The sequence below is a fragment of the Pristiophorus japonicus genome, chromosome 5, assembly GCF_044704955.1.
Source record: "Pristiophorus japonicus isolate sPriJap1 chromosome 5, sPriJap1.hap1, whole genome shotgun sequence".
Lineage (NCBI taxonomy): Eukaryota > Metazoa > Chordata > Chondrichthyes > Pristiophoridae > Pristiophorus > Pristiophorus japonicus.
Genome location: NC_091981.1, coordinates 233,463,095 through 233,483,565, shown reverse-complemented (window position 1 = coordinate 233,483,565; position 20,471 = coordinate 233,463,095). Strand labels below are relative to the sequence as shown.

Below are 20,471 nucleotides of genomic sequence, written 5' to 3'. Positions count from 1 at the left end.
ATTGAGTATATAGTTTAAATAATAGCTACCTTCATGCACTGATTTCTTTTTAAAAAGATGATTTAAACAAACTGCCAACATTTTCTTCAGAAAGAATATAGAAAGGACTGGGAAGAAGGTGTGAAGGGAAAAGGACTCGCTCTGCTGGAGGATACACCAGATATGATTAGAATAAAAAATGCATCCCAGATATTAAATGAGGTAAATTTACTTGTGATCTTATGATTCAGTCATTATTAAATTCCAAATATTGTTTGCAAAATTTCTCCTCATTGTAGTTAAAGATTGTATTATATATAAAGAATGTTTATAAATCCCAGATATTAATTTTCATTGATACAGAAAGAATACAGAAAGGATCTTGAAGTCAAAATCAAAGGCAGAGGGCTGCAACTAAGTTCAGATATTCTTGATATTAAACGTGCCAAGAAAGCATCAGAAATTGTCAGTCAGGTAAATACAGATTACAGACGATTTACAAGGTTAGGCCGGGTTTTTTTTGCCAATTCAAATGCTTTCATTATAACACTTCCCCTGATCCTTGGTATATTGTTTTTCTCCTATAATTATTGATATAATTGTAAAATACTTTTCCAGAATTTTCCTTTACTTTAATTTTGTTCACATAATATGCTGCTGTGACATTTTGTTGTTCAAACCAAAAATGACCAGACGTGTTGGTTGATATTCGAAGCACATGTTCAAACCTAAACATAGGTTGGTACTGATGAAAGGGTTAGTAATCTTACAGCTATGAAATATTAATAATAGTAATTATAACACATGATGTGTTTTAGAAGTGTGTGCACAGAATGAATAGTACATACTTCAATCCATAGAACAAACTAGTCTGATCAATGCAAGCCTAGGATCATTAGTGTAACCCTCTCCTCTGAGTCAGTAGGTTGTGGGTTCTTGCCTCACTCCAGAGACTTGAGTACATAATCTAATCTGGTGCTTTGGTGGCAGTACTGAGGGAGTTCTCCATTGTCAGAGGTGCCATCTTTCGGATGAAATGTTAAACTGAGGTCCTGCTTGCCTGGTCAGGTGGATATAACCGATCTTGCAGAATTCAAATGCAAAATACTGGATGCTGGAAATACTCAGCAGGTCAGGCAGCATCTGTGAAGAGAGAAACACATTTAACGTTTCAGGTCGGGATGACCTTTCATCTAAACTGGGGATCCTAAAGCATTTGAAGAGCAGGAGAGTACTCCCGGCGTCCTGGCCAACATTTATCTTTCAACTAATATTACCAAAAATAGATTTTCTGGTCACCTAACTCATTTGCTGCTTGTGGACCAAATTGCAGCTGTGTTTATCTACCTAACTACAATGACTATAAAGTAACGAATTGGCTATGAAGTACTTTGTGCCTGACACATCTTCAGGACATCACAATGTAAATGCAAGTCCTGTCTTCGTGAACCAAGGGAGATAGCCATAGTGGGTTCTGAGTAACAATTTACTAAGCTATAATTGCTTCTTTATCATAGGCAATGTATAAACAGACGTCTGACTTGGGACAAAATAAATATGGAACTATTACAGACACACCAGAGTTGATGCATGCTGCACACATAAAAGACATTTACAGTCAGGTAGGTAATAGCCAATATGAATTCTGATTGAGAAGTAAAGTCCGAGAGTTTGGAAGATACAGGTTAAATCTGCAGTCGGGGAGGAGCGGTGATGCCTATAAAAGGCCCAGCGGCAGCGAGGAGCAGCGGCAAGCTGCAGCAGGGTCAAAAGTAAGAAAGAAGTAAAAAGTAATCGAAGTGTGACATCACAGCCAAGAGGGTAAGTGATTGGCTGGTTGATTGATGAGTAGTTTTCTTTTTCCTTACCTTTTTTCTTTTTCTTAGCAGTAAGAAACCTTCATTGTTGCCAAATTAAGGGTTAAGTCATGGCAGGAGAGCCCAGACCCATATCATGCTCCTCATGTGCTATGTGAGAAGACAGGGATGCTCCCAGTATCCCTGACTGTGCAGGAAGTGTGTCCAGCTGCAGCTCCTGACTGACCTCATTGCGGCACTGGAGCTGCGCATGGATTCATTCTGGAGCATACGCGATGCTGAGGATGTCGTGAATAGTACATTTAGTGAGTTGGTCACACTGCAGGTAAAGGTTACACAGGCAGATAGGGAATGGGTGACCATCAGGAAGAGCAGTGGAAGGAAGGTAGTGCAGGGGTTCCTTGCGGTCATCTCCCTCCAAAACCTTGGGTACTATTGCGGGAGATGGCCAATCAGGGGAAGGCAGCAGCAGCCAAGTTCATGGCACCATGGGTGGCTCTGCTGAGCAGGAGGGTAGGAAAAAGAGTGGGAGAGCTATAGTGGTCGGCGATTCTATTGTAAGGGGAATAGATAGGCGTTTCTGCGGCTGCATTCGCGACTCCAGGATGGTATGTTGCCTCCCTGGTGCAAAGGTCAAGGATGTCTCGGAGCCACTGCAGGGCATTCTGGAGGGGGAGGGTGAACAGCCAGTTGTCGTGATGCATATAGATACCAACGATATAGGTAAAACGCGGGATGAGGTCCTACAAGCTGAATTTAGGGAGCCAGGAGTTAAATTAAAAAGTAGGACCTCAAAGTTAGTAATCTCAGGATTGCTACCAGTGCCACATGCTAGTCAGAGTAGAAATAGCAGGATATTTAAGATGAATATGTGGCTTGAGGAATGGTGCAAGAAGGAGGGATTCAAATTCCTGGAACATTGGAACCGGTTCTGGGGGAGGTAGGGCCAGTACAAAGCGGACGTTTTGCACCTGGGCAGGACCGGAACCGATGTCCTAGTGGGAGTGTTTGCTAGTGCTGTTGGGGAGGATTTAAGCTAATAGGGCAGGGGGATGGGAACCTATGCGGGGAGACAGAGGGAAGTAAAATGGGGACAGAAGCAAAAGGTAGGAAGGAGAAAAGTAAAAGTGGAGGCAAAAATCAAAAAGGGCCTCATTACAACATAATTCTAAAAGGACAGAGTGTTTAAAAAAAAAAAGCCTGAAGGCTCTGTGTCTCATTGCGAGGAGCATTCGTAATAAGGCGGATGAATTAACTGCGCAGATAGCTGTTAACGGATATGATGTAATTGGGATTACAGAGACGTGGCTCCAGGGTGACCAAGGCTGGGAACTCAACATCCAAGGGTATTCAATATTCAGGAAAGATAGACTGAAAGGAAAAGGAGGTGGGGTAGCGTTGCTGGTTAAAAAGGAGATTAACGCAATAGTAAGGAAGGACGTTAGCGTGGATGAAATTCTCTACCACAGAAAGTTGTTGAGGCCAGTTCGTTAGATATATTCAAGAGGGAGTTTGATGTGGCCCTTATGGCTAAAGGGATCAAGGGGTATGGAGAGAAAGCAGGAATGGGGTACTGAAGTGCATGATCAGCCATGATCATGTTGGTGGTGCAGGCTCAAAGGGCCGAATGGCCTACTCCTGTACCTATTTTCTATGTTAATAAGAAGCTTATTTGTGAAATAATAAAGGAAAACTGCAAATACGAGAAATCTGAATTAAAAACTGAAAATGCTGGAAATACACAGCAGTTGAGTCAGTATTTGTAAAGATAAAACACAAGTTAAGATGGTTCAGGTGCATACCTTTCATCAGACGGAGAGCTAGGAGATAACCTATTATCATCTTTTGGTTATCCCACAGAAAAAATACAAAGATGAAGCAGAAAAGATGCTAAGTACATGTACCACTATAGCAGATTCTCCAGAAATAGCAAGAGTGAAGAAAAACCAAAAAAATCTTAGCCAAGTAAGTATAAGTATTAGTTTTGCTTTTATTAACGTAGCTCAAAGTTTTTACATTTTGATTGCAATATGTAAGCACGATGTATTTCCTTCCGTTATCTATCTGGCTCTTTAATAGATCGGCATCACATTCCTTTTTATCCAGTCCACAGGAACAGTCCCTGTTTCAAAGGATTTCTTAAACATACCCACTACAACATGTACATTTTCACAAGCTACTTTCTTAAGTATAGTAGAGTGCAATTCATCTCGGCTTAATGATTTGGCTTATTTCAAAGCCTTCAGTCTGTCCACCGCACATTTTTTGGTTACATCTACTTTTCTTAGAGTCTCATCATTGTAGTCCTAGAAATTCTAACCCAACAGTAGGAAGGGTGTCTAAGATTTCCTCCATTGCCACAGATGCACTCAATTATGTGTCATAATTTGATCAACTGATATAATGTCCCCTTTTGTAATCCTTTAGCGATCTCACTATTTCCCTGACTGCCTGTACTGCCTGTTTGCTGCAAATACGTGCATAAAAAGCCTTTCAGATTATGTTTCATATTTCCAGCAATCCTAATTTCATTGTGGTGATATATTGAGCCCAAATGTCTGCCTACTGCACTATTCAGTTGGACCTGAATATGAGTGAGCAGTGCCTCTGCCTGTTTCCAGTGGGAGACTGCTTAAATATGCAAATCGGGGTCTTGTGTATTCGTGAAGGTGTGCCACTTTTCCTCTGATCTTCTCCCTTCTGAAAGTCTGGTATAGCTTCCTCCCTTACCCCCCAAAGCCCAGAGAACTTAGGCATAGGTTGACAAGATTCCCTTGCTGAAGTTTAATTAGCAAAAACCATGCAGTCTAACATGGTAAGCTTCCCCCTGCTTTTCTAGCCAGGACCTCCTCGCCCATTAGGGCATTTGATTTCAACAACAACAACTTGTATTTATATAGCGTCTTTAATGGAGTAAAACATCCCAAGGCGCTTCAAGCAGTGTTATAAGACAAAACAAATAAATTTGATGCTGAGCCACATAAGAAATTGCAGCAGATGACCAAAAACTTGGTCAAAGAGGTAGATTTTAAGGAGCGCCTTAAATGAGGAAAGAGAGGCAGAGATGAGGGCACGGCCACCAATGGTTGAGCGATTATAATCAGGGATGATCAAGAGGGCAGAATTTGAGGAGTGCAGACATCTGGGGGCGGAGGTGTGGTGAGGCTGAAGGAGATTACAGCGAAAAGGAGGGGCGAGGCCATGGAGGGATTTGTAAACAAGGATGAGAATTTTGAAATCGAAGCGTTGCTTAACCAGGAGCCAATGTCGGTCAGCGAGCACAGGTGTGATGGGTGAGCGGGACTTGGTGTGAGTTAGGACACGGGCTGTCGAGTTTTGGATGACCTCAAGTTTACGTAGGGTAGAATGTGGGAGGCCAGTCGGGAGTGCATTGGTATAGTCCATTCTAGAGGTAACAAAGGCATAGATGAGGGTTTCAGCAGCAGATGAAATGAGGCAGGGGCGGAGATGGGCAATGTTACGGAGGTGGAAATGGGCAGTTTTAGTTATGCCATGGATATGTGGCCGGAAGCTCATTTTAGAGTCAAATATGACACCTAAGTTAAGAACAGTCTGATTCAGTCTCCGACAGATGCTAGGGAGAGGGCTGCAGTCAGTGGCTAGGGAACGCAGTTTGTGGCATGGACCAAAGACAATAGGTTCGGTCTTCCGAGTACTTAATTGGAGAACATTTCTGCTCAGACATACTGGATGTCGGACAAGCAGTATGACAATTTAGAGACCATAGAGGGGTCGAGAGAAGTGGTGGTGAGGTAGAGCGGGGTGTCGTCAGCGTACATGTGGAAACTGATGCTGTGTTTTCAGATGATGTCGCCAAGGGGCAACATGTAGATGAGAAATAGGAGGGGGCCAAGGATAGATCCTTGGGGGACACCAGAGGTAACGATGCGGGAGTGGGAAGGGAAGCCACTGCAGGTGATTTTCCGACTGTGGTTCGATAGATAAGAATGGAACACAGCGAGTGCAGTCCCACCTCGGTGGATGGTGGTGGAGAGGCTTTGGAGGAGGATGGAGTGTTTAACCGTGTCAAAGACTGCAGACAGCTCAAAAAGGACAAGGAGGGATAGTTTATCTTCGTCACAGTCACAAAGGATGTCATTTGTTAATTTGAGAGCCATTTCGTACTGTCAGGGGTGGAAACCAATTTGAAGGGATTCAAACATGGAGTTCCGGGAAAGATGATCACGGATTTGGGAGGCGACAACACGTTCAAGGACTTTGGAGAGGAAAGGGAGGTTAGCGATGGGCAGTAGCTTGCAAGCACAGTGGGGTAAAGGGTTGGTTTTTTGAGGAGAAGGGTCACCTCATTTCAGGGTTATCGAAGTGAAATAGGATGAATTCCAGGCATCAGGGACAGGTACACCACTCTAGGTCACACAAATCCTGTTGGTCAGTCATCAACACTAGCCTGGCATACTACAGATCTGCCTGATTCACGTATTAGATTACCAAGACTGCCGCAGAGGATTGATTTGGTTGCACTCTTGGATTGCTAAACATATACTTTTGATCTTCAAAGAGACTCACTTATCTCTCTGTCTTTCCTGCAGCAGCTAAAATAGAAGTGAAACATTACAAATATCCAAAAGTGAGGTGATAAGGTCAAGAGCTGATTATGTTGTATCTCTTTCAAAGTGTATTTTCATTTTTTTTTAATTAATAATTTTAGTTCCAATTATGTACTGCTCAGCACTTTGAATCATATGATTTGAACTGATCATAGGATCCTGGTTTGCATCCAATAAAACACTTGCCACCAACCAAATCTTTGATCAAAATAAATAAAGCCACATCTTGCTGCAAGTTTTATTAAGGAAAGAGGTCATTTTGGATAGTATTAATGCCAGTTGTAAATCCCAATGTAACTTAAATACCGATGACCAGAAAACAATCATTGGGAGAGGTAATCTAATTGGTAAAAAAAGTGTGCTTGCTCTGTTGAGCACTAACAACTCAAGGGACCTGATATCATGGTGATTGCACTGCTTATAGTTCTGCGGTGCTCTCAGATAAGTAGTGGGGACAAAAAGGGAAACGGGCACACGGGGGGGTATGTGGGGATGGGCATTGTGAAGGCGTTACCCAAGGGAAAGATTCAAAAAACATTGGAGGCCCTACATAGGGTTTCATCAGATGAACGGTGTATGTGGAAGTTCAGTTTTTCCATGATGATATTGTTGATATATGTGCAATGATGAAACCTTGTGCAAAGGGCAAGGGTTTAAATTAGGCTGGGACACAGTTCTGGTTTTGATCTCAGAGAGTACTTATTGCAGCGATTTTTGATATCCTCATTATATTTCCAAACTTAAACTTTTTAATGGCCATTGAATCTTAACAGATTAGGAAAATACTTTTGCACACTTGCTCCATTCCTAGCTCTTTTGACTTATTGCCACGCACTCCCAGCCCAGTGATTTCCCATTACTGTACTTTTAGAATCTTATGTCAGGTATTTGCTTGTCTCTATGGACTTTGCCACCGAACCTTTTCAACTTGTCACCAAACTTTCCCACCTCACTGCACGAGCCAGCCTGTTATCACTGCTGGTGTTATTGCAGCTCCTGGGAGCTTACTTTTGATCTTTGCACAGAAACTGAGAAAAGAGTATCAGTGTTTTTGCAATTCCTGCCTTCCCCGGATTCTGGTGCTGTCTCACTGATTTAAAAAAAATAGAATATATTTGTTCTGGGATGTGGGTGATGCTGGCAAGTCCAAAATTGTTGCCCTCAGGACATTAAGGGCTAGACTTTCTCTAAAGGCCCTCAATGCCCGATTGCCCGCTGAGAAGAACTGCTAATGTTCGGTGAGTAACGCTGGTGAGAATTTCCATTTTTATGCTTAAAGTAATTAAACCTAATTGCCTGGCTAAAAAAATGGGCTTTGCACACTCATTGTCGGCGGTTTTCTCGGCGGTTAAGTGGAAAATTAATACCATGGGCAGTCGTTACCGGAATGGATGGTAAGTACTAAAATTTAGTCCGAGGCTGTGGTTGGGCCTAGGGAGGGGGGAAAACTTAAAAAAAAAATTCAATAAAAAAAAATAAAAACGTACAAAACATTTCCAAGATAGTTTTAAACCTAATCGCGGTTTTAAAATTAAAAAAAAATAAAGAACCTTTACATTACCTTTCTTTGCAGGGTACTCACCTACCGCCTTGTTTAAGCAGCTTTTACAGGGCGGTTCTCTCAGCGATCTGGACGTCGGCGGTTGAGGCCAAACTTATGTCCTGGCGGTTGTTCTCAGCATTGCACGTGGGCAGTTTGGTCCCAGCGGCCGTCTTCAGATGTGGGCGATAACATTGAAAAACTTCAGTGGAAACTTTCGCCGGGCAGAAAAACAGCTGTACCGCCGAGAAAATCGCCGACAATAATGCTGAAAGTCTAGCCCCAAAAGTCAACCATGTCCTGTGGGACTGAAGTCACATGTAGGCCAGAGAATCTGTCGCCCTCCCTGAAGGAATTAGTGAACTAGTTGAGTGTTTACAGTAATCCAGCACTTTTCATGGCTATTTTATCTAATTAAAGCAATAAAGAAGGTGGATTTGGTGCGAAGTTGGGAGGGTTTGGTGGCGAGATAAATTTGATTTTCTAAATTGCCATGGTGAGATTTGAACTCGACCTCGAGTGCTGGTCCAATACAATAACCACTAGGCTGCCATGTTCTATAAAACACCCGTGAGACAAAAAGCGCACAGCTCAGTAAACAAGCAGGCTGTCTCACTCTCAAAATGTTTAATAACACACAGTTACTCTTATATAACACACAAATAGAAATTTCTTGGCTATAGTTGCCTTTCTGCATTGTGATTTATGGGATTCAATTATTTAATTACCTACCTCGTTACTTATTGTAGTTGTGATATTGGGTTGTATTAACTTGGTGGCAGTTGTAAGTGACTAAATGCCATATAGTGCAAAAATTACCGCAATTATTTTTTTCATTGGTATTTCTCTACCAGTTTAACCCATTTAATTATTGTGTTATAGCTGGAGTACACAGCAGATTTACAGTTGCTTAAAGGCAAGGTTATAACTGTAAATGAAACACCGGAAATTCGTCTTGCCAAAGAAAACTGCAGGAGGTTTAGCAATGTAAGTTGTTTTTACTCAACAGCACTCGCGATCACCCCCCTCTTCACCTTGGGACTTACCTTCAGGCTGCTGCCGGCAAAGCATACGCCCTTATTCATTTCGTGGGCGAACTGTCTTTTGAAGGTGCAACCAGTGCTGGCAGCTCACCTAGATTTTTGAAATGTGTCTTGAGGCCCAATTTTGGCACGGCAGTGGGCCTCCCGATTGGGCCACGTGTTGTCACAGTTGGTTATGGGCCTGAAAACAGACCATAACCAATTTCCACCACTATGGGCCCAAGTTTCCACATGATTTGCGCCTGATTTTTAGGAGCAACTGGTGGAGAATGGACTACCTTAGAAATCGCAATTCTCCACATTTTTATTTTCTGCAGTTCTAGTCAGGTAGAACAGTTTTACTTTGGAACAGAATTTTTTCTTCAAAAGGGGGCGTGTCCGGCCACTGACGCCTGATTTGAAAGTTTCCACAGTGAAAACGTACTCCAAACTAACTTAGAATGGAGCAAGTGAAGATTTTTGTAGAACTGAAAAAACTTTGTCTACACATTAAAAAAATCAGGCGCAGGTTACAAATTAGGCGTCCAGAACGAGGTGGAGGGGGGGAGGAAGGGAAGTCATTAAATTCTACAATAAATCCTTATTTATACTTCTACAAATATTATACAAATAAATCCAACCTGAATAAACATTTATAAGCAAAGAAAAGATTAAATAAACCATCTTCCTACCTGTGTGAAAGTGCTTCAGGCACGGAGAATTCTGCAGTCAGCCTGAGGCGCCCATTCTTTCCGCGGGGGGGTGGGGAGGAGGCGGCGCCCGTTCTTTCCCACGGGGCGGGGGGGGGGAAGGAGGAGAGGAGAGGAGGCGCCCGTTCTTTCCCACGGGGCGGGGGGGGGAAGGAAGAGAGGAGAGGAGAGGAGGCGCCCGTTCTTTCCTGCGGGGGGTGGGGGGAGGAGGCGCCCGTTCTTCACGCGGGGGGGGCGGAGAAGAGAGAGGAGGCGCCCGTTCTTTCCCACGGGGGGGGGGGAGGAGGTGCCCATTCTTTCCGCGGGGGTGGTGGGGAGGAGAAGGCGCCCGTTCTTTCCTGCGGGGAGGAGAGGAGGCGGCCGTTCTTTCCCGCGGAGGGGGGGGGGAGAGAGAGAATGCGCCCGTTCTTTCCCCCGGGGGGGCGCAGGAGGAGGTGCCGTTCTTTCCTGCGGGGGGGGGGAGGGGAGGAGGCGCCCGTTCTTCCCGCGGGGGGGGGGGCGGAGAAGAGAGAGGAGGCGCCCGTTCTTTCCAGCGGGGAGGGGGGGGGGAGGAGGCGCCCATTCTTTCCGCGGGGGGGGGTGTGGAGAGGAGGAGGCGCCCGTTCTTTCCCGCGGGGGGGGGGGGGGGAGGAGGCGCCCGTTCTTTCCCATGGGAGGAGGAGAGGAGGCGCCCGTTCTTTCCTGCGGGGAGGAGAGGAGGCGCCCGTTCTTTCCCGCGGGGAGGAGAGGAGGCGCCCGTTCTTTCCCGCGGGGGGTGGGGGGAGAGGATGCGCCCGTTCTTTCCCGCGGGGAGGGGGGAGGAGGCGCCCGTTCTTCCCGCGGGGGTGGGGGAAGGAGACAGTGAGAAGGCTGCAAGTGCTGATGTGCTGATGGCAATGTGCTTTTATTAAAAAAATGTTCAAAAATTAAACAGCTACAAAGAACTACAAAAATGGCCGAGTGCCAATGTTTCCTTCACACTGAGCATGCACGAACGCTCCAACGCGCATGCGCAGCGTTGCCGGCAGGAAAAAAACTAATTTAAATAGTACCCGCCCCCTCCCACTTACAAAATCGGCGCGAGTGTAGGCTCCGCCCCCCTGGGCGCCGCGCCAGGCAGACAAGGAGCTGCAGAACGCTCCAGAATCGCGAGTTTTTTTTTTAGGCGCGAAAAACGGGCACCCAGCTCGGAGGGGTGCCCGTTTTTTATTGTGTGGAAACTTGGGCCCTATATGTGGTTGAAAGGATTATTATGTAAAAATAAATGCAAATGGTAATAGCTGGCAGTCTTGTACTTTGTCCTTTATTCTGGTCAATTTCAGTTGTTCTTGGTCTTGGTCAATCCCAAATTTTCCTGGATGTCATGAACACTTCAGGGCATCTGGCAGACCCTGTTTGTTGATGAAGATCAGAATTATGCCTCCTTTATTTGCTGGCTACTCGGGATTTTATATAGAAGCTGCAATATTTCCCTGTATCTGTCAATAAATAAAAGCTGATATAAATGCTTGTTAATCATGACACATTGCTTCTGAAGTCACGATTCAAGTGCTGAAGCTTGCTGACTGTGATGACCCACTGAGCAAAAGAAAACTGAAAACAGTAAATGGACCTTAGCCAATGTGTTGCTATGCATTTATTCACAACCGCAAAGCCTGCAGTGTGTCCAAGGTAGTTAGTCATCTTTGAGTTTAGCTGATGCCAATAAACCTACAGAAGTTTTGCTATCATGCGTTATGATATCATTTCAATCCCTTGATATGCCACTGCCTCAGAACATGCTGCATGCTATGAGATATTGTCTTATATAGCTTCCCTACCATAACAGGTAAAATCAAAGAAGTTGAGTAAACTGAAAGCATTTCATTTTAGAGCACTGCTCAGATAATAATTTAGAGCCAGTTAGTCTATGTGCTGCAGTAGTTCGGCTCAGCTAATCAAACCATCAATGTCCATTCATAAAACCTCTGAAAATACACACAAATTGCCTAAACGGTGCTTTACTGGTGATAATTATCCTTTCCCTTAATTAATATATATTTTTTATTAAAGGTGCAGTATAAGGAGGAAGTAGGTGCTGGTACAGCAGTAAAAGAAACTCCAGATATGAAACGAGTTAAAGAAAATCAGCAGAATATTAGTACGGTGAGTTGGTTTAATTTTTTCCTTCTCTTCCCTTTCCCTCCCACCTATGCTCCTTTTTGTGTTTTGTCCTTACCTCACTGAAAAATGAACTGCATAAGGGTACTGTGTCAAGCTAAATATTAACTATAATTTTTTGTGTAAATGGGACAATGGTATGAAGAATAATGTGCTGGATCTTGCTGGAAAAATAATGGCGTGCTAACGACACACAGCATTATTAATGTGCAAATCGGCCAGTAAATTCAGGGGGGTTAAGAGATACGTCATGACTGAGTTGCAAATCTCTAGAACTTGCTGGTCGATTTACTTCACTCTGCTTCACACAAACGACATCTCGCTATTAGTCTCCCCATTATTTTTAAGAACTTGCTGGATTTGCACATAAATTGCCCATTTAACTCACTGCAGAATTTTGGGACTGGAACTTAACGGTCTAACTACCTTTTTAACGAAGTGGTAATTATTAATGCAAAGTTAATCAACCTCTTTGGCCCAGAAAGAGAACAATTTAAACTGGTCACACTCACACGCACAATGTGTAATGACACTGGATTAATTAATGATCTCATAGTAAAGGATCCTCTTGGGAAGAGTGATGATAGCATGGTAGAATTTCAAATTCAATTTGAGGATGAGAAAATTAGGTCTCAGACTAGTATACTGAACTTAAATAAAGGCAATTTCAAAGTTATGAAGGCAGAGTTGGCTAAAGTAGACTGGGGAAAATAGATTAAAGGGTAAGACGGTAAATAAGCAGTGGCAGACATTTAAGGAGATATTTCATAACTCTCAGCAAAGATATATTCCAGTGAGAAAAAGACTCTAAGAGAAGGATGAACCATTTGTGGCTGACTAAGGAAGTAAAGGATGGTATCAAATTGAAAACAAAGTCAAATAATGTTGTGAAGATTAGTGGAAGGCCAGAGGATTTGGAATTTTTAAAGAATCCAGCAAAGGATGACTAAAAAAATAATAAAGAGAAAGAAGATAGATTGTGTAAACCAGCAAGAAATCTAAAAACAGACAGTAAGAACTTCTACAAGTATATAAAAAGAAAGAGAGTAGGTTAAGTAAATGTTGGTCCCTTAGAGGATGAGACTGTGGAATTTAATAATGGGAAACAAGGAAATGGCAGAGACTTTGAACAAATATTTTGTATTGATCTTCACGTTAGAAGACACTCAAAGCATTCCAATAATTGATAATTACTGGGCTATTGGGAGGGGAGAACTTAAAACAATCACTATCACTAGAGAAAACGTACCAGGCAAACTAATGGGACTAAAAGTGGATAAGTCCTCTGAACCTGATGGCCTGTATCCTAGAGTCTTAAAAGAAGTGGCTGCAAAGATAGTGGATGCATTGGTTGTAATCTACCAAAATTCCCTGGATTCTGGAGAACCACAAATGTAACGCCCCTAATTTATGAAAGAAGGGAAACAGAAAGTAGGAAACTATAGATCAGTTAGTCTAACATCTGTCATTGGGAAAATGCCGGAGTCCATTATTAAGGAAATAGTAGCAGAGCATTTAGAAAATCATAATACAGTCAAGCAGAGTCAGCATGATTTTATGAAAGGGAGATCATGTTTGCCAAGTTTGCTGGAGTTCTTTGAGGATATAACGAGCAGGGTGGATAAAGGGGAACCACTAGATGTGTATTTGAATTTCCAAAAAGCATTTGATAAGGTGCCACATAAAAGGTTACTGCACAAGATAAGAGCTCACTGGGTTGGGGGTAATATATTAGCATGGATAGATGATTGGCTAACTGACAGAAAAGAGAATCTGGATAAATGGGTTGGCAAACTGTAACTAGTGGGGTGCCACGGGGATCAGTGCTGGGGCTTCAACTATTTACAATCTATAATTAATGACTTGGATGAAGGGACCGAGTGTAATGTAGATAATTTGCTGATGATACAAACATACGTGGGAAAGCAAGTTGTGAGGTGGACACAAAGAATCTGCAAAGGGATATAGATAAGCTAAGTGAGTGGGCAAAAATTTGGCAGTTGGAGTATAATGTGAGAAAATGTGCGCTTATCCACTTTAGTAGGAAAAATGAAAAAGCAAATTATTATTTAAATGGGGAGAGAGTACATGAAACAAAAAAAATTAGCATGCAGGTACAGCAAGTAATTAGGAAGGCAAATGGAATGTTGGCCTTTATTGCAAGGGGGATGGAGTATAAAAGTAGTGAAGTCTTGCTACAACTGCACAGGGCATTGGTAAGACCACACCTGGAGTATTGTATACAGTTTTGGTCTCCTTAGTTAAGGAGGGATATACTTGCATTGGAGGCAGTTCAGAGAACGTTCATGAGGTCAATTCCTGCGATGACGGGGTTGTCTTATGAAGAAAGGTTGAGCAGGTTAGATCTATACTCATTGGAGTTTAGAAGAATGAGAGGTGATCTTATTGAAATGTATAAGACTCTGGGGGCTTGACAGGGTAGATGCAGAGAGGATGTTTCCCCTCGTGGGGGAATCTAGAACTAGGTGGCATAGTTTCAGAATAAGGGGTTGCCCATTTAAAACAGAAATGAGGAGGAATTTCTTCTCTGAGGCTCGTGAATCTTTGGAATTCTCTACCCTGAGAGCTGTGGAGGCTGTGCCTTTGAATATATTTAAGGTGGAGAGAGAGATATTTGAACGATAGTGTAGTCAAGGGTATGGGGAGCGGGCAGGAAAGTGGAGTTGAGGCCAAAATCAGATCCGCCATGATCTTATTGAATGGCAGAGCAGGCTCGAGGGGCCAAATGGCCTACTCCTGCTTCTATTCTTATGTTCTTATTCCTGCATGTAATAAATTGTTAGAGATTTCTAAAAAAAAATGATTTTTTTTCTTTTCCTTTGTTCCTTTTTTCCTCTCTCAATTTAATCTTCATTTCTCTCTTTCTCTTTCTGTGCCTGATTTGACTCTATATCACCCACTCTACGAACCCTCCTTTTCTGTCGTTTCTCTGTTTCTTTTGTAATACTTCAATCTCATTGGTTAAGGAGATACTCTATTGGTTCTGTCGTTCAGCAAGGTCCTAGATGCCTCATTGCCCTCAGCTTGCAATTCCAGCAAGTTACGGCGCAAAAATATTTTGAGCTGGAGGGTGCGGGAAAAATTCTAACTAATGGCCTCGAGATGCTCCGCTCCAACAAGATTTGGCCCATGATCCCAGTTCTGCTGGGAATTACATCAGTAGGCAACATATGTGTCAATCAGAGAGTTGTTAATCTATAAAATTTCCTACCGCAGAGGGTTGTTGATGCCAGTTCATTGGATATATTCAAGAGGGAGTTAGATATGGCCCTTACAGCTAAGGGGATCAAGGAGTATGGAGAGAAAGCAGGAAAGGGGTATTGAGGGAATGATCAGCCATGATCTTATTGAATGGCGGTGCAGGCTCGAAGGGCCGAATGGCCTACTCCTGCAGCTATTTTCTATGTTCTACAGATAGAAGCTATCCTGCTGGACATCAATGCTATTAAGCTTTTAAAAATGTGTTCTATACTGATCTAACCAGTTCAGTAGTGAACTCTTACTGATCCAGCCAAATTCTAGCCACTGAGACCATTACTGCAGGGCTGATTCTTGTATATTTGACACATTATAATGATTTAAAAAAATTCAAACCATCCTCAAAGATCAGTGGATGAAGTATTTGTTGTCCTTATTCTAAATCAAAACACAAAATATAGTTGTGTAAAAAAAAAAATACAGAAATTCTAAAAATTGTGTTGGATTAAGCAGACATTCTTAACATCCGTAACAAATTATTTGTCAAGGATTCTTTATGCACTGAAGTGCTATTTTTCTTGCCCATTGTTTGTGTATAATCAGACTGCCACTCAGTGAGTGTTTTGCTTTTTAAAAGCTTTGCTTTTTGATTGTCAAAACATTCTGTCATCCACAGCTGGATTCCTGTACGAACACCAGGCTGTAGCCATGCATATATGTGCCCAGGGAGCTGCTGTTATCTGCCATGACAAGGCCAGTCTCCACTGCTGGTAGCACTGCCAGAAAAAAGGGGAATTTGGGAATCATCTGACAGGTTGATATGGTTGTCATCCTTGCCCTTCCACCAATGCTCCAAAGATTTGGAAAATTGAATGCTTGTTGGCATTTGCTATTTTACTGCTAAAGCATAAACTTCCAGTTATTACTGATGGTAACACCACTCTTGGAGTCGGATATCCCTCAGAGCAGAGTCCAGGCAGCTGACCGACAGAATATGCTAGCTGGCCACCTGGTAGTCCTGCCGGGGTGCCTGGTTCATTTTGAGAACCGGGCCTTATTTGTATTGGGCTGGCAGGCTGTGGAGCGGGGGGTGGGGGAACTGCGGTTGGTGGGGTGGGGGGGGGAGGGAAGGGAAGAGGAGGAGGAGGCGTGGCAGTGGCTCAGGCTGGGATTATGGAGCTTGGCAGAGTAGTCCTGCTCCTCCTAGTGTTTCAAAAATAAAGAACTACTCAGCTTGGGGATCCTCTTCAGCTGGACCACAACCTAATGCTGGTGAGCTTGCGTGGCCCACAGTCTACCCTCTTTGGTTCAACAATGGCAAGTGGGGTCATAGGTCCCCGATTAACATTTTAAATGGTCCTGTCGCCTGACTCGGTGCCACTCCGCCTAGCTGGTGGTAGGCCACAGTGACGGCGGTATGTCATTGCCTGTCATTTTCGGGCAAGAGGCCAAAACTTCCACTGGTTAATCCTGTTGGTAAACATGAGTAATATGATTTGGGGGTAGATCTGTTTGGTCAGAAAATTAAAATTATACTCTTAAGAAAATATTTATAATATATTTTGAAGTTACTTAATTAGAATTCTTAACCTAATCTAATAATTATTTTATATAATCCCTCAATATTACTATAGGTAGAACGTCCGAAATCCGGAGTTCTAAAAACCGGAATTGTCCGAAAACCGGACACTGTGCAGATTGCAAGAGTCATTGTCCGGAATCCAGAAATATTTCCCGAAAACCGGACTTTTGAGCTGTACGTACCTTTTTCCAAGCAGGAATTTAAAAAAAAAATACGGCCTCGAGGTTGCCGGATTCGGGCCGTCGGATGTAATGCTCCGAAATCCGGAAATACCCGTAACTCGGCCCAGGGGTTTCCGGATTCGGCACATCTGATTTCTTCTCCGAAATCCGGAAAAACACGAAAACCGGAATAGCCTCGGTCCCGAGGTTTCTGGTTTCAAGACGTTATACCTGTACTAGGTTCATTTGTAGTTCTCAGCAGGCACCACTTGTTTATCAGGTTCTCCGTGCTGTTTAAACATGTTCTTTTCTTTTAGAGTTGGCATTTATTGAATGTCACTTTTCATCCCAAGTAAGAACTGCAAAGTAGTAGTATTGAGGGATTATATAAAACAACAGAAATAAGCAGACAGAAATTTTGGATTGAGATTAAATTAAGAAATGTGGGTAAGTAGCTTCAAAATGCAATTGAACTATTTTCTAATGTTTGCATGTGGTTTTTGGATTTCATATTTCAATTACCGCTTTGTCAGTTTTCTGAGTGATAGGTGACACTGAATAATGGTGATGTGGAGAGGTGCAATTATTCTAAGATGTCTCTTGCTTTGATTTCTGAGCAGTGCAGTGCACTCCTCGGGTCTTTCCTTGTGTTTCAATTTAATCCTCCGAGAAACAACACTTTTTGGGTTGTTTAAAAAAAAAAACAGGAAATTGTTGTGATCAAGGGAATGTAGAATAAGGAAATCACTTGAATAAGGGAATCCTATCTGATAAAAGGTTATCATCCTGAAACATTAACCCTGTTTCTCTCTCCAGATGCTGCCTGACCTGCTGAGTATTTCCAGCATTTTCTAAGCAGAATATATGTTTTAAAAAGATCCACGATTAGAGAACATATTTTTACATGATTAGATGTATCTTAGAAAAAAATAAGCAGCAGAAACTGGTCTAATTAAATGCTTCATTGACCTTAACATTGCTAAGTCAAGAATAATGAGCATGACTAATTCTTAAACCTATTGAAATGGCATAGTTATATCATTTTTATTTTGACTAGGTAAAATACAAAGAAGAAATTGGACAAGGAACAGCAGTTCCAGATCTTTATGATTTAAAGCGAGTCAAAGAGAATCAGAAGAACATCAGCTCGGTTTGCTTATATAATTTTTAAAGGGAGTGTTTTAGATTTGCTATAGAAAGTGGAAATTATTTCTAATTAAATATGTTAACCCTTTTGACAATTACAATCATTTCGTCTTACTGCAATTTTTAGTTAATCTAGACTTCTGGAAGTGAGAAATGATTAACTATTTATATACTTACATGTAAGGTGAAATATAAAGAACAGGTTGGCACAGGCACTGCTGTCAGTGTTACTCTAGAGATGGAACGAGCCAAGAGGAATCAATCAAATGTCAGCTCGGCAAGTCCTCATGTCCTTTTTGTTTTTAACCATCTTGTTCTGTCTCTATACTGAACATAATGTTGCCCTTTAAAATAGTCGGCTTTCTCACTTCAATATAGTATAATGATGTTTAGAAATAGGACGTTACAACCATAATTAAACATATTTTCTATGTTTCTATGTTAGTCATTATGAAATGGTGTTTTTGTTAATATACAGACAGTCTTTTATTTAAGTCTAGTTACATCCAATGTACTTATTTTTCCTTGATCTAACTTGCATATCACAGGGCTGTGCTCACACTTTGTAACCTAATATTGTAATTATTTTGTCTGTAGGTGCAGTACAGTAATGACCTGAAGGAAACGAAAGGCAGACCAATTCAGCTTTTAGATACTCCAGAAATGAGACGTGTCCGTGAAACACAAAATAATATCTCCATGGTATAGTGCAGCAAGCTTTCTAACAGCAGTGTGTAGAAAGGCTGGCACTTCAACTCTCTATCACTGACTGTGCTTGACAGTTGTTAATGAACTTTGGTAAACTAATGGAAACCACTTACTAAAACTACATTGGCAAATGAGCACCTACTGCATGAATCTGTATTTTAAACCCTTCTTGATGAATATGGTATTCAAAATAATTTGCCTTAATAAAAATATGAAATGAAAACCTAGTTTATTGTGTCTGTTTTGTGGCACAAACACTGCTTGCATAACATTCACATATTTGATCCATTGCACACAGTTTGAGTGATTTCATGGGTGAAGCAATTTGATGGCAGTATGTGTGAGTAGGGAGCTTTGTATGGCTGACTATTAGTATGTGTGATTGCATGGTTGCTTTTGAGTGTGTAAAAGTAGAATTAAAAAAAATATATATTTTTAATGTTTTAATAAGGTGATCTTGATGAGAAATGTTAATTATTTGGTTTATAAAACAAGGAAATAGACAACTAATAATTTCTCATTTGTTTTGTTGATAGATTAAATACCATGAAGACTTTGAAAGGACAAAGGGCAAGGGCTTCACTCCAGTATCTGATGATCTGGTGACAGAGCGAGCAAGGAGGAACACTCAGTTTGTGAGTGATGCAATGTACAAAGGAGTGCATCCCCATGTGGTGGAGATGGAGAAAAGCAGATCTGGCATCATGGGAGGTAATTTTATAGTTCTTTAAAAATTAGCATTTGTGAAGAGATTTTCATCATTAAAAACATAGTCACTTTCAAATGGATCTCAACATAAAAAAAATCACTTCAAACACGAGAATGATGGAGTATCAAATATGACTATTTCTGTAGATAGGAAGGTAGGAACTGGAGTAGGCCATTTAGTCCCAAGTGCCTGTTCCGAAATTCAATGAGATCATTGCTGATCTATGATCTAACTCCATATACCCACCTTTGCTCCATATCCCTTAAGATCTTTGGTTTACAAAAATCTACCAATCCCAGATTTAAAATTAACAATCGGTCCAGCATCAATTGCCGTTTGCGGAAGGGAGTTTCGAACTTCTACCACCCTTTGTGTGTGGAAATGTTTCCTAATTTCACTCCTGAAAGACTGAGCTCTAATGTTTAGACTATGCCCCCTAGTCCTAGACTCCTCAACCAGCAGAAATCATTTCTCTATCTACCCTATCTGTTCCCCTTCCTATCTTGAAAACTTTGATCAAATTACCCCTTAACCTTGTAAATTCTAGCAACTACAACCTTAATTTGTTTAATCTCTCCTCATAATTTAACCCTTGGATTCCAGGTATCATTCTGGTAAACTACTGCACTCCCTCCAAGGCCAATATATCCTTCCTAAAGTATGCCCAGAACTACTCTCAGTTCTACAGTCTAATCAGGGCTTTGTATAGCTGCAGCATAACTTCTACCCCCTTGTATTCAAGTTCTATCAAGTTCTCTAGATATAAAGGCCAGCATTCCATTAGCCTTTTTGATTATTTTCTGTACCTGTTCATGAGATTTTAATAATCTATGTACCTGGACCCCCAAATCTCTTTGGACCTCCACTCTTTCTAGCTTTTCACCATTTAGAAAGTACCCTGTTCTATCCTTTTTAGGTCCAAAGTGGATGACCTCGCATTTGCCTACTTTGAAATGCATTTGTCACAGTTTTGCCCATTCATTTAAAATATCATTATCCCTTTGTAATTTTATGGTTTCATCTACAGTGCCAACAATTCCGCCTTTCTTTGTCATCGGCAAATTTGGTTATTTATCCCATCATCTAAGTTAATAAATACGATGAATAGTTGAGGCCCCAACACAGATCCTTGCGGGACACCACTAGTCAT

General features: G+C 41.9%; 1 protein-coding gene across 11 annotated transcripts in view; it reads left to right on the top strand.

Annotated features, from left to right (window-relative positions):
• Positions 1-20,471, top strand: part of nebl (nebulette) — a 403,223-nt gene that overhangs the window by 336,685 nt on the left and 46,067 nt on the right. For 7 of the 11 annotated variants that reach the window (XM_070881387.1, XM_070881388.1, XM_070881392.1 and 4 more), the window contains 10 exons: positions 91-201; positions 343-453; positions 1,497-1,601; positions 3,657-3,761; positions 8,808-8,912; positions 11,689-11,781; positions 17,816-17,908; positions 18,089-18,181; positions 18,502-18,606; positions 19,149-19,323. In XM_070881387.1, coding sequence (XP_070737488.1) covers positions 91-201; positions 343-453; positions 1,497-1,601; positions 3,657-3,761; positions 8,808-8,912; positions 11,689-11,781; positions 17,816-17,908; positions 18,089-18,181; positions 18,502-18,606; positions 19,149-19,323 — 1,096 coding nt within the window. The remainder of the gene's footprint in view (positions 1-90; positions 202-342; positions 454-1,496; positions 1,602-3,656; positions 3,762-8,807; positions 8,913-11,688; positions 11,782-17,815; positions 17,909-18,088; positions 18,182-18,501; positions 18,607-19,148; positions 19,324-20,471) is intronic. The other 4 variants (XM_070881396.1, XM_070881395.1, XM_070881390.1 and 1 more) reach the window with 3 other exon arrangements.